The sequence below is a fragment of the Natrix helvetica genome, assembly GCF_964273705.1.
Source record: "Natrix helvetica genome assembly, chromosome: 2".
In the NCBI taxonomy this organism is placed as follows: domain Eukaryota; kingdom Metazoa; phylum Chordata; class Lepidosauria; order Squamata; family Natricidae; genus Natrix; species Natrix helvetica.
This window is the reverse complement of record NC_138552.1, coordinates 232,380,947-232,398,160: the sequence shown is the minus strand read 5'-3', so window position 1 is coordinate 232,398,160 and position 17,214 is coordinate 232,380,947. Positions and strand designations below refer to the sequence as shown.

The window sequence follows — 17,214 nt, the reverse complement described above, 5'->3', positions numbered from 1 at the left end:
GGTCCAGACAGTTGCCAAGTCAATACTTACTTGAAGGCGTGAATGAATGAATTGCTGTATTAACTGAGCCAACTCATATTTTATTGAATAAGCATTTGGGTAATGTACACGGGGAGCAATCCTAAATTGGAGAGCATTGCTTTAATAACAGTTTCTTCAATTGCAGCCTTCTGCTCAACTATTTATTTCTAGATGCCTTATTTGATATAATAAACACTGACTTTGAAAACCAATGCTTAACAAACTACCATTACATTTCAGAAAATTGGATTTTGTAAGAATACCAAACAAGTTAAAATCTTCCATTAAGTCTCCGTTAGCTGTGAAGATTTTTTTACTGTTCTTTGCTTTCGAAGAGCATGAATGTGGTTCAAATTTGATCATGTGGATCAAATTGATTGAGGTTTATTGGATGTACGGTATTAATAGTTTTTAAAAGTTTTGCTAGAATTAACATACATAATTTAGTTTTTTAAAAAAAATTATATTTCTTTTCTTTCAGTTCTCTGCAGTCAACTACTGTGTAAATCATACAGCTGCTCTTGCTATTGTTGTTGCTCTTTCAACTACTGTTCTAATTTTCTGGGCCGTAGGTCATCGTTACCCCGCAGTAGCATTTAACTTCCTCATCAGTTATAGGGGATGAATCATCTTTTCTTTAAAAGGAATTGGGGATGCGAAAGAGGAGGGTGGAATTAAACACCCTTCAGCTGCAAAGAATGCTGGGAATTGTAGGAACAACGGATTTGCCCGATTTGCATGCCTTGCCTCTATTGGCTGAGGGGCCTCCTCTCTCTCTCTCTCTCTCTCTCTCTCTCTCTCTCTCTCTCTCTCTCTCTCTCTCTCTCTCTCTCTCTCTCTCTCTCGTCGCCTCTAAAATACGTGTCAGGGAGGGGACGGCCTGGGCGTAATTCTGTGTGGCTATTTGGTTCCTAGGTTGCAGCATGTCGGAGCAAGGCGAGGTGAGCGGTCTAAGCGATGAGGAAGCCTTTAGCGCCTGTGCCGACCCCGATCCCAGAACGAAGGTAAAGAGAAAGAAGTGACTTGCAAGGAGGAGGAAACAAATAGCGAGAGCTTGCTGGAAAGTGGGAAGAAGGGGGGGGGGCACTCTTGATTTCACTGCGAGCGACTTTGGCTCAGCTGAAAGAACGAGTAGAGCTCGCAAGATTCAGGGGTTGCGGAATACAGGGTGGAAGCCAGAGCCCTTAGCCAAGCAAAAAATGACCTCAAATCTTGGCTGCAAATCCTTCCCGGAATGCTGTTGCCTGATATGCCAGCCTTTTCCAGCCTGAGGGGGTCTCTGAGCTTGCTTGCAAGAAAACAAGCAGGCTCAGAAAGCACCAAAGACCTCTCCTTTCAACCCTGAACTACAAATATTCTTTATTTTCCAGCCTAGTCCATCTGCTTGGCCAGCACTTCCCATCCTCTGAAACCTTGCACAGTGAGAATTTTGCTTCATATCTGGACTGCCCCAAGCTTAGGAAAGCAATTCTGCACATATACTTTATACTTTGTTAGCTATCCTACTAATCATGATATAGATATGCATAGCCAATAACGGAAAATATTTGTAGCTCAGGATTGAAATGAGAGGTCCTCATTTTGTTTCATTATCCGAACGAGTTCTAAGCCTAATGATGTTGCTTAGTTGAGAAATGAAACATCTGCAAGAAAACAACCAAGCTCAGAGAGCATCAAGGACCCCTCATATCTGTTTAGGATTGTAAGATTGCACATTGTAACCTGAATTGATTACAGGTAATCCTTGAATTTACAAAAGTTCATTTAGTGACCTATAGCTGTTTTTCAGGGACGCGGTGGCTCAATGGCTAAGATGCTGAGCTACTTGATCAGAAAGTTTGACTGTTCAAATTCCTAGCGCCGCGTAATGGAGTGAGCTCCCGTTACTTGTCCCAGCTTCTGCCAATCTAGCAGTTCGAAAGCATGTAAAAGTGCAAGTAGAAAAAATAGGAAACACCTTTGGTGGGAAGGTAACAGCATTCCATGCGCTTTCAGTGTTTAGTCATGCCGGCCATATGACCACGGAGACATCTTTGGACAGCACTGGCTCTTTGCCTTTGAAATGGAGATGAGCACCACCCTTTAGAGTCAGGAATGACTAGCACATATGTGCGAGGGGAACTTTTACCTTCTGACTTTTTTTCACAGTTACGACCTTAGCAGCATTCCCATGATTATGTGATCAAAATTCAGATGCTGGGCAGTTGGTTCATATTTATGATCTTTGCTGTGTCCCAAGATTATGTGATCACATTTTATAACCTTCTGACAAGCAAAGTCAATTGGGAAACCAGATTCACTTAACTGAGTTACTAACTAATCAACTATAGTGATTCATTTAACAACTGTGGGAAGAAAAGTCGTAATAATAGGGCAAAACTCACTTAAAATGTCTCAGTTAGCAACAGAATTTTTTTAGCTCCATTTAACATACTATAATATGGTTTTGAAAAGATAAAATAGAAGTATGTTGCAAGAGTTATTTAAATCAAGCCTCTCTTACTAATGGCTCCCTATCCTAGCACTCTGTTGCGCAGGAGCTCCTGGGGAGAAAAAGTGGTGAGAGTAGCAGTGACTTATGGGGAGAGATTTGTGACCTTCCCTGCCTTCCCCATTGACTTTGCTTAAGGAAAACTGTCAGGGAAGGTCACAAATGGTGATCACCTAGCTGCAGGACCCTGCAACCTTTTTAAGTTCAAGGCAGTTTCCAAGCCTCCAAATCACAATCATGTTACTAGAGAGATGCTTTGAGGATCTCAACTTTATGGATTGCTCATAAGTCCCCCTCATTCAGCACCATTGTAACTTGAACAGTCACTAAACAAATGGTGGTATCTGTCTAATTCTTTAAGCCAAACAAATCTTTATCTGGGATTGCATTGCAGATGAAACTGCTTTAAGGAATTGCAGGCAGGCATTTTTTTGAAGCATCTTTGAATCTGAACACTCTACAGCCCTTCTTTATATGAGGCACTAATTGGTGATCTTCACATCCCGTGTCCATTTTTTTTTAAAAAAAAATGAAGCTGGAGTAAGTAGAAAGAAAACATTAAGAAAAATCAGGAAAAAAAATCAAGTCTTAAATAGAGACTGAGAACACTGGGTTCATTTAGCTTGGAAAAACAAAATCCAAGGAGAGCAGGATCACACTTTAGAGATCCTGGAAGGGTGACATGCAGCAATCTTTTCTGTTGTCCCAGAATATATGAAATGGAATAATTTTCCGGAAGGGCCCAATAAAAGTTATAAACATTCTTATCAGTAAGAACAGGTGTAAACTGAACCAGTTTTCAATGAAAGGAGATGTATTTAAGGGGCCCTGGACAGTTAGTTCTTACAATGTTTTAATTTAGATTCTTAGGCTGAGCAAAATTTTTGAACTTGAAGCTCCCTTTCAAAATAATGGTTTTTTGATTGTTATTTAGTACCACAGGCATCAAAATAATAACATCCACCAGAATCCTGCTAACACCGTGCAAGAACTAACTATGTAGTATTGTGCTGTTAATCTGATATCAAAATAAATATTTTATCATGACCACTTTTTTTGTCTCTAGGAAAATTATATTCTATGTTGTTGAGTGTTCTGTTTTTCCAAAGTTGTATTTTTCTGCAGGACTTTATTATGCAGCAGACAATGCTAAGAGTAAAAGATCCTAAAAAATCACTGGATTTTTATACTAGAATTCTTGGGATGACGTAAGTAAAAACTATTACTTGTCCTCATTAGCATTTTAACCATTTTAAATCAAAAGAATCTTGGATGTAGTCCTCCACTAATGAAAGATTTTAAGCTGCTTTAAACTGCTCCAACCATTTGGAAGGCCTTTGAGAAAACTTGGCACAAAAGAGATGAACTAATAAAGAAACAAAAAGACCTTTTCTCTTTTCTTTGATGAAAACCTCAGCTCAATAAAATGACTCTTTGTTTTGTTTGTGGGTATAATGTTTTTGTCAATAATTTGAGTGAGAAACATGCTTAATTCAGCCTTTTCTCTAAGATTTGAAACCGAATGTTGTTCCTCCTCATCTCACATTTATTGCCAATAAATTGGAGCATTCTTGAATGGAAATCCCCTGCAAGGTTCTATTTGCTGCAGGTGATAAACAGAAGGTGCGCCTACAAATTTATTATAATATTAATTTAAAAGCATCTCTGAAATAACAAACCAAATGCTTTTGGCTACCATACTTGTTATGTGTAGTCTGAATTAAAACTGATTGACATATTTGGGAGAAGTATTGTAAAGTGCATTCATATCTCTGATCAGAAGCAATTTTGTTCAGTAATAAAAAGCAAACTATAGGCTAATTTATGTTGTTTCTCAGAAATGTTCCTCCAAATATTTTCTGAGTGAATACTGGGATTTTATATAAGCAAAAATGTTGCCTTCTCCTCAACATTGCCATAGTAAGGGTCCCTCTAGATTTGATCTATATAAGATAATAATATAACTTTTTGGTATGCTTTTCTTGTGATAAACATCAGGTTTATTTTTAATTGATTTTTTTCAATTTAAAAAATTGCCGACAGCAGTCCTAAAGCTGATCGCTAAAGGGCTTGGTACTGTGTTACAATGAGGAAATTTTTTTTGGGGGGGGGAGCTTTATTTTGTGAAAGATTTGATTCCCTTCAGTTTAAGCGATCTCTCTGAAAGCTTGTGCCAAATGAGTTTATTGATCTTTGAGGTGTGATAAATTTTGCTTTCTTGGTATATTTTTTACTTCAAGAAATCAGTACATTTACAGTTATGTAAAACAAATGATAGCAAATCATACGTTTAGGATTAAATAATTTGTATGTTTTTTCCCCCTCAGTTTACTACAAAAGTATGACTTTCCTTCTATGAAGTTCTCCCTCTACTTTTTGGCTTATGAAGACAAAAATGATATTCCAAAAGATAATAATGAGAGGATAGCATGGACTTTTTCTAGGAAGGCCACAGTAGAACTGACACAGTGAGTGTATGACTTATGACTGGTTGCTTAATGATCATTAAAAGACCCCATAACTAGTTATGGCCTGTTTTCAAAGTTTCTATGATGATAATCTACCCGTTCCCCATTATGTAATCGCATTTTGAATGCTGGGCAATCAATTCATCTTTGCAATTACATGACTGAATTTGCAATGTTTTTCTAGTTCCCAGTGTTTATTTCCAGTTCTGACAAAAAACACCCATTGGGGAAAATTGGTTTTCTTAATATCCGTGATGGCTGGGGATGGTTGCTGTCCAGTGTGAGAGGGTGTACAAGCAGCTACTGTGGTGTCAGCTTGGGGCAGCAGAGTGCAGAAAAGCCAAAAGGATGGAGATAGTTAGGGGGAATTGAAGCATCCCTACAATTGTAAATGGAAGTGGGACGCCAACCATTTGAATTTTGATCATGTGACTGCAGAGGCACTACAACAATTGTTATTTCAGGGCTGGATATAAGTACTCAGTGCCATTGTAACTCAAATAGTCACTAAATGAATGGTTGTTAAGCAAGTTCTACCTGTCGTTTTACAAGTTTGGGTACCAGACTCACTGTGCAATAAAGAAGCAGATTCCTCCCCAATGAATTACTTCCAATCTTGTATCAGAGCAAATAAAACCTTGTTCTGTATAAGCTTATAGGTTTATTTTGTTTTGGATGCAGCTCATTTTTGATGTGGATTCTTTTATTATATAGTAGCTTTAATTTATCTAAAGCAATAATCCCAATATAAATAGTTGTAATTTGCTAATGGTTTAAATTTATATATTTACTGTTCTCTATACTTAGGTTAGGCTTCTCTTTAGTTTTTTAAGCATAAATGTTTTTCAAAAAGTTTAGCTTGCCTCTAATTTGTGCTGGAATTGCTTAATCAATATATATTTATCCTCCACTTATTCCATTTCTCCCCTTTCTTTCTTTCAGCAACTGGGGCACTGAAAATGATGAGAATCAGGCTTACCACAATGGCAATTCAGACCCCAGAGGATTTGGTATGTTTTGAAAAAAAGCCAAAATGTATTATGTGTGTGTCTTTTAGAAAAAAAATATTAACCTTTAAAAAAAAAGGGGGGGGGAACTATTCCAGCTTCATATTTTTAAAAATCTTTTCATGGAGGAAACCTTTCTCCATGAAATAAAATGATGACATTGGCTCTAGGATCAGCTCTCCCCAATTTAATGCATCTGGTTGTATTCAGTTTCCACAATCTGATGGCAGTATAAATTTCCTTCTAGGTTGGGCTTCATTTGTCAGAGAAACCATATTTACAATTACTATGTAATTCTACTGAAGGAACTTCAGGCAAAACCAACATTATACCTGATTATCATATTCATTACACCTGGATTGTATTTATTGTCATTATTTGCATACTGCCACATCTGTAGGTAATTCACAAAACAAAATTACGAAGCAGCAAAATCATAAAAGTGCATATCACGGTGAAAAAAATATTGAAAGCAAATTACTAAATAAATGGTAGACATACCACAACTCTGAAGGCTTGTCAAAACAGCTATGTTTTAATGGCTTTTCCGAAGGCAACTAATGTAAAAAAATAACTGGATTTTGGAAAGCAGGTGAGAGTAAAGATCAAGAATAAACCCTTTATATGGTCAAGTCAGAGTCAGAGTCTGCAGTTTAGGTGTTACACAAGCAGCATGTTGGTTTCAGCATTCTGCATATACTGAGGTGTCTTCAAGGGCAGACAAAGGAACAGTGTACTACAATTTATTTCAACAATTTATTTTGAAGCAGCTCCTTTAAAAAAAATTGACTTGTGAGGTGACCAGAGTCAGAGATGGGTGACTATATAAATTGGAATAACTGAATAAAAACCAAACCAGAAGAAAGGAGACAGGTATAAATTTTGGTAAAGTAGCACTTTTATTAAGAAGATAGTGTTACGTGATGATAGAGTTGGCTCTCCTGGGTCTAATTCTGACCAATTGGGAGATTGATGGAATGAATGAGTCAGGCACCTTGAGGCCAAGTGACTTATGTTGTTCTGAAATTAACCAAAATGAAGGTGAAAAATTAGCCATATGTACTCAGCTTCAAGAATTGAATATACTAAGGAGAAAGATGGGCAGCATGCTATAGCTTGAAATCTTAAAAAGACAAACAACGATGTGGGTCAAGATACTGTCAACAAGATACTGCAAGCATAGATCCAAGCAATTCCCGTGGTAAAAACCGAATAAGCGTTAAGTGTGCTGCATGGTTTAGTAACAGAGTGATAAGGAGCTTGGAAACCAAGTCTTAGAAAGAATGGTTAAGCTTTTTGACTATATTTTGCTTACAAAAGGGAAGACTAAGGAAAGGCATGATCACCTTCAAATATTTACAGAAAAAGCCTGCTGTGTACAAGCATAGAGAGAACTTATTCTTTTATTTGAAATTAAGGACAGGAGAAAGAGTAATGACTTTTAAAATGAATAAGGTTGAATATTTGTTTACAACAATAGTGGATGTTGCCCAAACATTTGTTAGAGACAATTTTAGTGTATGTCTAAACTGGTACTGGTCCATGACCTGTTAGGAACCGGACTGCAGAGCTGGAGGTGAGAGATGGGCGAGTGAGCAAAGTTTCACATGTATTTGCAGCTGGTCCCCAGTGCTAGGTTCATCACCTCAGCCCCACCTCAGATCTCATTAGATTCACATAGTGCAAAGTGCATAGTGCACATGTGAGGGATCTAGATTGCATGCTTATCCCATTCCCCCAGTCCATGGAAAAATTGTCTTCCATGAAACTGTTCCCTGATACTGAAAAAGTTGGGGACTGCTGGTTTAGCATATTGCAGAAACTAGGGATTGGAGTTGATGTAAAATCCACAATGATACTCTGGTTCATTCAGTAAAGTTGAATCTTCTTGATAATCTATAAATTTATTGGACTATAATTCCCATAATCCTGTCATTGAGTTTCAGAACTGGATGGAAATAATGTACCAATGCATCTGGATCACATCAGATTGTGGGTGTTTTCTTTTAAATACAATTGAATACAATTAATATATTTCTTCTGTATGTATTATGGAATAATGGCTATATTTCCTGTTTTTCAAAAAAATGGATGATTTATGTCAAAGCTTTATGAACAAAGGCATTATTCATGTATTGCCAAATATAGCACTGTTTTTGATTATTCTGCTGTTCATTAGGTCACATTGGAATTGCTGTTCCTGATGTAAATAAAGCTTGTAAAAGATTTGAAGAACTGGGGGTAAAATTTGTGAAAAAACCAGATGATGGTGAGTGTGCTGTGAACCAATAATTGCCTTTTTCCTTGTATGTAGTATTGAGATTAATTGGTAAATACATCAATCATGTCAAATTATATATACACGTGTGTAGGAGAGCATGATGTGTATCCCCAACCTATTTGTCTATCTCCAGTTTGCTTTTAGCAAATAAATGATAAAAATCATGCTGGTGGAAAAAAATTCTTGGCAAAGATTTGATATTAATCTGGGAAAGTTGTAAAGTAGGATCCAATCTGGGTCCGTCACCGGGACCAGAGGTTTTGTCTTCTGAGCTTTCAGACTGTTGTTCAGGGAACTTCTGGTGACTGACCCAGACTGGATCCTACAGTATTATCCTGGGACACATACCTTGTAAAGGCTTAAAATGATACCTACACTGGAATTTATTAAAACTATATATTCCTTTTTTATAGGTAAAATGAAAGGCCTGGCTTTTATTCAGGATCCTGATGGCTACTGGATTGAAATCCTGAACCCTAATCATATGGTGACTTTAATCTAGATTAGAAATAACAACAATGCACTGCTAGTTACAAGAAACCATGTAACTTCTTTAAGGGAAACCAATTGATGTAACCAGAAAGAGTAGCTGATCCTGTATTCTGTTTCTCCTCTCCCTACTTAATTTATGAATTTGGTTGTGAACTTGAACACTTAGTGTAATACAACAGAAGAATCATACAGATTGGAGGTTAGGGAGTGAGCAGCAGTGTACTAATGGTCTCAGATTCCTTTCTCTTTTCCTTTTGTGTGCAAGAAGAGATGGGAAGCTCAATTTTGGCTCTTGCATGCAATTTCCTATTCAATCTGAAGACAGAATATTCTAATATTTTTCTTTTGGGGCATGTAAACCTGTGGTTTACTATGGGCCATTCTAAAAACCAATGTTGTTAAGATCTTTATCAAGGTTTGAGTTTCCAAATCTACGATAGAAAAAGCAGAGCTTTCAGCTTTTTGTTTTTTTAGAAATGTACTTGTTTCTACTAAGCAGGGATATCTTGGAGTAGAACAAACCTTCATAACTGATTTTTTTAAAATGGTGAACCACAATTAGTACAAATCATGTTTAAGTGAAATAGTGCCAACTTTTAAAAAAATATTATTTTGTCGTAGTGCCTGAATGCAGTCAAACGTTCTGAAATTTTTCTTCTGGAAAACTGTTCACCATAGAACCCTTTTTATGGTTGGTGAATTCTTGCTCCTAACTCCTGTTCAGTAAATAGTGGTTGCTGGATCATTTTGAAGTGCTGACAAAAGATCAAAATGGCAATTTAAGACTGTTTTTTTCTGGAAGACGATGAAAAATATTAAATACTTGCATACTAAATTATGAAGTTGTATTCTTTTTTTTATTCTCTTGCTGAAGCTGACTCTTCAACTTTGTGGAATCTTGTTTATGCTTCTTCATATTTGGCACTAGGAAAAATAATTTCAGGATCTATTGGTTGTTTGCAAAACAAAAACTAGGAAGTTAGTAAAACAGTATTGGTTTTGGAGACTACATTGAGAGCCAGTTCAATGTACGGATCTCTTACCAACCACTTGTTCAGCAATTGTTTGAAGTTACAAAGGTGCTTAAAAATAATTTTACAGTCAAGTTACCACCATTTAATACCTACACAGCAATCCTTAGTCAAGTGATTATGGTTACACTCAGGCCATGTTGTCCTATACCTGTCCTGTTTTTTTCTCTCCCTCCCCCGACTGCAGAGTGGAGAGATTGGAGAGGAAGGGATTTGTAAGAGAAAAAGCTGTTTACTTTTCTACACATTGAAACTAATGCAATCATACAAGCAAGTTGGATTTGAAAGCCACAGGCACATTACATGGATAGCTTACAGTACTCTTGTGAATTTTTTCCTCCAATATTTCTGCTCTGTGAGGACAGGGAAAACAAACAGTTTCTATAGGCAATCTCTTCTTTGCCTGATTCTTTCCCATTGCCAATGCACAAACACATTGCTTTTGATGTGCAGAAGTACATAGTACTCTATTGAAATCCCTTCCTTATCACTCTCTGTTATGTATGTAGCGTCAGGAAAAGGAGAACCAGCCTACAGAAATTACTTGGTCTGCCTCCCCACAAAGTGGAGCGATTGGAGAGGAAGAGATTTCAAGACAGTATTGTAAGATGTTTGCCTACCGTGTCAGCAGTTCCCAGCTATGAGCTGTTAGCACAATGGTATTGCTTTTTATTTGTACAAGGCTTCCAAAAGATGAAAATCATTAGGAGGCAGACAGAAAACAAAAGGTATGAAATTTACTAGTCTTGTCTCTTTATAGCTAGAAAGCACCGTTGTGGTTGCATGGTTTCCCATTTATCATTTGCTTTGTTCAGCAGTGGAGTTGCTGGTTCCAGTTAAGTGTCATTAAGTGAGGATTACTTGTAATGGTTTTATTTATATGATTTCTATAGCTGCCCATCTCAATAAGTGACTTTGGGCAGTATAAATCATAAAACATAAAAACAACTAAAACACTACGAAATAAATATATAATGTTAAGGCATCAGGCTACAAACTGGGAGTGTGAGTTCTAAAAACTTGCTCAATTACCCTGGGCCAGTTACTTTCTCTAGTCATGGGAAGCAGAAAATGATAAATCATTTCTGAAAGCCTGCCAAGAAAATTGAGGGTCTTTCCAGGCAGTTGTTAGGGGATCAGCACTGATCTTTATATTTCTTCAATAATCACAAAATACAAAGATCTGCAAATAGAAGTACAATAACTGGCAAAAAAGCAAAGATAGTATCAATAGCAATAGGTGCCTTGGTTGCAATCCCAAAACACCCATTGAACTCTATTGGCACTGACAAAATCATTGTTGGTCATTTGCAAAAAGCACCTTTACACAGCACATTTTTTTATCCTGCAACAGTACCTTTAATACCATCAAAGATCTGCCTATCTCAGATCCTTGGGAAGCCCTTGATAGGTAAATAAAAATGCCAAATCCAGTCTAATCTAACTGACTGATAATCTGGCAGACTGCCATCAACCATAATTGGAGACTACAGAAGAAAAAAGGTTAGTAATAGGAGTATCTCTTGTACATGCAAGTGTGATTTTCATCGTATAAACTGGTTTCTGCATTCTGAACTCTATATCAATGAAGGAACAAAAGCTCCATTTTCACTGCATTATGGCATTAAAAGGGCAACGTGATTGGAGACTGCCTAACATTCATTTTCAAGGATTATTTTTTTAACGTCACCATTCCAATTTGCTCAATGCATAGGATATTACAAGGAGAAAAGTTTAGTATTGGTTGATCCTGTCTACTTTTTATTTGGGCAGGGAAATTCCAAACTATAGATGGAAGGAAGGATCTAGAAGGCTTCTGATCAGGGGGAAAAAAAAGACTTCACTAACTCCGAACTAAATCTGGACCTTTAACACCGTACCTATGTATACATCTTAAGCCCAGTGTGACCCTCACTATATGTTGTGAAAGAAACTCCTTTGAGGGTTGTCTCCAAAAAAACGAAAGCGCAACTGATCTTAGCAGCAATGGGCTACTCCCGAAAACAAGTCCCGAATCGATAGCATAAGCTACAGCTTAGTTTAACAAAAATAATAATGAAATATTGAAATAAATCTCCGTTTCTTTTTTCTTGATTTTCGTCGCAGTTCAAACAGGAAGATTGTGTCTTGACCGCCCACGGTGTCGCCCTGGCTTGAATTTCAGCTTTGCGATTTCTCCATTGATTTTAAGGAGCAAATATTTCCAAAAGGGGATAGGTTAAGCACGGTGTGGCTCCCCTCGCCCCGCCTCATTTTTTTTCCCTCTGGAAATTACAGGACCGGCGCCAAAAAGGAACAATTCTTCGCCCCATCACCCGCCTCTACAAAATGTAATCTTGCAAAGTAATAGCCCCGCTTTCGTTACCGTCGCGATGACGTCGGCGCGCCGAGTGCTCGCGCTGGCGTTGCTAGGGTGACGTCAGTGTTCGCGGCGACGCCTGAACGCCACGGCCGGCGGAGGAGGAGGGAGGGGTGTCTTGCTCCAGCGCTCCAGCCGGTAAGTCTGGTGGCGAAAGGGCTGGGGGGGGGGCGGGGGGAGTTTCCTCGATGCCCCCCCCCCACGCGCTCGCTCATAAGGCAGCGCAGGCGGCAAGCAGCCATGGCCGTTAACCTCGGTTCGGCGTTCCCTGCCGGGCAACCCCGCGGCCCTGAGCATTTCTTAGCCACTCGGGGCGAGGTTATTTCATGGCAGGCAAAGGGCGTCCGATGGGTATCGCGAAGGAGTAGTCGCGAGCTTTTTCATTTTTGTCTTCCCCTCCCCTCCCTTCAAGGGCTCCGCCTCGCGATGTGCAAGCAGGTTTCGCGCCCGGTTTCCCTGGGTGTTGTAAAGTGACGATGGGGCTTCGTTCATCCCACAATGAAAGCGTACGGTCTGGAATTGAGGTTTTGATAGAACGGGGGCGTTGTGTGCAATCGACGCCTTTTACGTCCCTGGGCCTTTTAAAGCCTATGCTTTGGAATGTAAACTCCCGTGTTTTTTTAGTTATTACTGGCTTTGCGTGCAGCTCTTGGTAAAATAAAATAAAAGCTAAACTACAACATAAGGCCCTATGTTTAATTAAATTTACCAGAACATAATTGCATCCCCTCCCCCAAAACAACTATCCTAAATAAAGTAGTTAATGACAGTTCAGTGTTGTTGAAATTACATTTCCCTTGTCCCCAAAATTTGTGATCACTTACGAAAGGTAACGATTAGATTCATAGACTGCAACTCTCATCCATCTCATTTAACTCAGTTGGGTTTCTAACTAAGTACCTACTCTATAGAAATTCATTGTTAATGCAGTTTGTGTTGTACAGGGTACATGTAAAGCTAGTCTTTATCTTTTATGTTCTTTTTTTAAAAAATGCTGAAGTTTGTACCAATTGTACCCATAACAGATTGTTGTAATGATTAAATTCAGATCTGCCTTTAAATACTCACCCAACTATGATGCTCGCTGGTATAAGCATGTGGTACAAAATGCAGTGATGAAAAAGTGACAACATGTATTTTAATGCAAGCTCAAGCCTTTCAGATTTGTTACCCAATGTTTGATGTAACTGAGTTTGCATTGTGATATTACAGGGTAACTCATAGTCAACCAAAGAGTCAAAAGTATGGGGTATTTAAAAGGGAAGCTCTTTTGATAGAAGGTTTTGAACAGTTTCCTCTACTTTCTGCTTTTCAATCAGCATAATCTATCTCATAGGGTTATGAGAAAAGATTACAGGGGAACCTCATGTAGTATCTTGACTTCCCACATGAGAGTAGGAAATTTGCTAAAGCAGGTTTTTTCCCATACAAATTATCTGTCATCTATTATCTGTGGTCAGAGATTCTAGCTTTAGAATGTAAATTTGTGTGATATATACATTGCCGTTTACTGTAACACTCAGTAAGGCATGGAGATATACCATACTGTGTTTATTAATTTGTGCTAAGCTTTTATGCTCTTTTCAGAATCATTCTTGTGGTTCCCTGCTATAGGTAGTAAAAGATAACATACATGAAATAAGTAAAATAAAAATAAAGAAGACATGTTACCTGGGGAATTCTGGAGTTCACATCAACATATCTTAAGGTTATTGAGGTTTCAAAACACAGTTGCCAACAGGTACTGCGTAATGGTCCCACATAATTCAGAGCATCTTTTCCCCTTTGGATCTCACTTCCCCCATCCTAAAACATTATATTCTGTTATATTTGCGTATGTCATTTTTGTAAAACAGGTTGGGATTAAAGTTATTTTTATACTTATCGTTAGGCTGAAAATAATTATTAGGATATGGTAATCCAATGAGAGATGAAGGACTTGGTTTTGCTGACCCATCTGAGGTAGCAAAAATGTCTCGGATCGGCCCTTTCTGTCTGTATATCTGTTTTTCGCCCTGACAATATACTTGAGACAATGAGTAGTCTCTTTACATCTCTTTCAAGAATTGATTATTATGTATAGACAGATATCTGTCTATGTTTGTGAAAATTTGTTTGCTAAACCTATGGCCCAAATATGAAATGTGTTTTGCACTAACTACAAGATGAAGCAAATATTTTTATAATTTTATTTTCTCTACGTATTTATTATCTCTGTAGCTGTTCCTTCTGGAGCGCTTAAACCAGAAGGCAGCATTCCTGAAGCCATCCTATTTTAGTCTTAAAGAAAATCTCTATGTGCAAATTTCAGAGAAACAGTTGGTTTCAGTTTCATGATTGAGGGAGATTTTGAATTCAAGGCTCTGATCTAGAATTAATCATATTGTTCACTTTCAGTTCAGAACTACTGTGTCACTGGTTTTTGGTTTGCTTAAAAATTGTTTGCCTTATTTAAGAAGATGCCTTGAGAACTGGGTAGATGAATATTAACACTGTATGTAAAATTATGGTTTTAATAAGTTATTATTTATTTTCCAAATTTACAGCCAATTGCCTACATTTGGGGGGGGGGACTCTGCAAGATAAAATGCAGAAGAAAATATATACTACAAAAGTACACAAAAGATCCACGTTGGAAATTCATTGAAAGGCTTCTCCAAAGGACTGGCACAGCTATTAAAAAGTAATGCCACTAACAGTTTCTCCAAAGTAGATTGAATTGGTTGGACCAATTCTGATGGGAGAATGCAGTCTTGCAGCTAATCAGGCACCAAGTCATGGAGGTTATATCAGCACTTTAAGTTGTACCTGGAGGATCTATTAGTAATCAGTGTAAGACTCATAGCATTTATATAATATGCTTCCAAAGGCAAACACCAGTCAGTATATCAGACAGTACAATTTGAATTAACTTCAGAGACTATGAGATCTTCAAAGTCAGCCCCATGTATACCACATTGCAGTAATCTAAGGGAAGTCAATGTAGCAAAGTCCTCCTGCCCAGGTAGGTCCACAATGGTGCACCAGCCAAAGCTAGGAAAGTGCCCTCTTAGCAGTGGCTTTTATCTGCTTTTCTAGTAGAACCCCGGAAAGGATCTTTCAGGGCAGCTTGGCAATCAGTACAGCAATAGGCTATCTAGCTTTCCATATGGCCCAAGAACTCACAGCCTGCCCACTGCAGGAGCAGCGCCTGCACTGACTGATAAGTGTCCCAATAAATCAGTGTGATTACCCCCTCCGATGTCACTGGCCTCAAGGCTTGATGCAGGAACTTAGACTCAGTTGAACAGACTTCATTTTCACCTTCACTCAGCCAAATCTCAATAACATCAGGCCTGTCTGTTCACATACCAACAAACCATGAATTGGTATGTTCTTACACTAGATGGATCAGGCATTTAGTAGCAGCACCCTAAGTCAGATTCACTAACCATCTGGGAGGACAGACTACCTGGTGTCCCTTGCTATATCTCCTATGGCTGTGACTCTTGCATATGAGGTAATTGCATCATAGAGAATCCCTGTAAGCTTGCCCTGAACACTTTGTAGCTTTCCAGGTTTTACACAGTAAAAGTTTCAGCTCCTAAAAAAAAAAGGTTGCGATCCACTGTTGACAGGCCATTTTCCTGGGAAATCTCTGATTGGCTCATAGAGAAAAGTTAATTAATTGTTGATTTTAGGAAAACAAAAAAAATCTTTTCCATCTCCACTGTACAAAAATGGCAGCCAATAACTTTTGTTGGAGAAGTCTTCGTCTTAGAGTGGAGTGATTCCCATTGATATTAATAAAAGCAGTTTGCTTTTATCTTTTTATTTAAGATATGGTTTAGGTTTAGGTTTATTGGACTTATATGCTGCCCTTCTCCCAAAGGACTCAGGGCGGCGTACAACATAACACATATTACAAAAGTTAAAAGAAAGATTAAATAGAATATACAAAAAACTCAAAAGACATTTACAATGAGATTTAGAAATTAAATTAAAATTAACAATTAAAATTAATAATTTATTTTATTCAGGCCAGGCCGGCTTGCTGGAAAAGCCAAATTTTTAGGGTGCGCTGGAAAGACCGGAGGTTGGGAATTATGCGAAGCTCCGGGGGCAGCTCATTCCAAAGGGAAGGCGCTCCCACAGAGAAGGCTCTCCCCCTGGGGGTCACCAGCCGACACTGCCTGGCTGACGGCACCCTGAGGAGGCCAACTGTGGGATCGTACTGGATGGTGGGAGGCTACTGGTGGCGGTAGGTGGTCTCGCAAGTACCCTGGGCCTAAGCCATGGAACACTTTAAGGATCATAATTAACATCTTGAATCGCACCCGGAAAACAACTGGCAACCAGTGCAGATACCCCCATGACAACCCGCGCGGGTGCTCTTCAAGGGCAGCCCCATGTAGAGAGCATTACAGTAGTCCAGGCGAGAAAGGACAAGAGCGTGAGTGACTGTGCACAGGGCATCCCGATCCAGGAAGGTGCGCAACTGGCATACCAGGCGAACCTGGTAAAAGGCTCCCCTGGTCATGGCCGTCAGGTGTTCTTCTAAACTAAGCCGCGTATTCAGGAGGACAACCAAATTGCGGGCCCTCTCTGAGTGGGCTAAAAGTTCTTCCCCTATCATCAAAGATGGTACAATGTGCACAAATCGGGATGACGGGAACCACAGCCACTCAGTCTTGGAGGGATTGAAGCTGAGCCTGTTCATTCCCATCCAGATCCATACAGCCTCCAGGCATCAGAACATCACGTTGAGGGCATCGTTTGGGTGGCTTGGGGTAGAGATGAAAAGTTGGGTATCATCAGCGTATTGATGATACCGTACCCAAAAACCATGGATGATCTCGCCCAGCGGTTTCATGTATATGTTGAACAGGAGGGGTGAGAGAACCGACCCCTGGGGCACCCCACAAGTGAGGCACCTCGGGGTCGATCTCTGCCCTCCAGTCAACACGAACTGCGATCAATCCGACAGGTAGGAGGAGAATCACCGCAAAATGGTGCCCCCCACTCCCAACCCCCCGAGTCGTCGCAGTAGGATAACATTGTCGATGGTATCGAAAGCCGCCAAGA

At 39.0% G+C, this 17,214-nt stretch overlaps 2 protein-coding genes across 4 annotated transcripts in view; both read left to right on the top strand.

Annotated features, from left to right (window-relative positions):
- The first annotated feature begins 872 nt into the window (after nucleotides 1-872).
- On the top strand, nucleotides 873-9,598 carry GLO1 (glyoxalase I). Of its 3 annotated transcripts, none has more exons than XM_081940849.1 (6): nucleotides 873-1,025; nucleotides 3,638-3,720; nucleotides 4,840-4,980; nucleotides 5,923-5,990; nucleotides 8,167-8,256; nucleotides 8,682-9,598. In XM_081940849.1, the coding sequence occupies exons 1-6, from the start codon at nucleotides 945-947 to the stop codon at nucleotides 8,768-8,770; spliced, it is 552 nt and encodes a 183-aa protein (XP_081796975.1). In that variant the 5' UTR covers nucleotides 873-944; the 3' UTR covers nucleotides 8,771-9,598. The 3 variants fall into 3 exon arrangements, with proteins under 3 accessions (XP_081796975.1, XP_081796976.1, XP_081796977.1); XM_081940850.1 differs by having other exon boundaries at nucleotides 874-1,025; nucleotides 3,622-3,720; XM_081940851.1 differs by having other exon boundaries at nucleotides 895-1,025; nucleotides 3,579-3,720.
- A 145-nt stretch (nucleotides 9,599-9,743) lies between these two features.
- The window catches only part of BTBD9 (BTB domain containing 9), a 145,015-nt gene continuing 137,544 nt past the window's right edge, over nucleotides 9,744-17,214 (top strand). The window contains exon 1 of the mRNA XM_081940840.1: nucleotides 9,744-12,288. The gene's annotated coding sequence lies outside the window, so the exon portion shown is untranslated. The remainder of the gene's footprint in view (nucleotides 12,289-17,214) is intronic.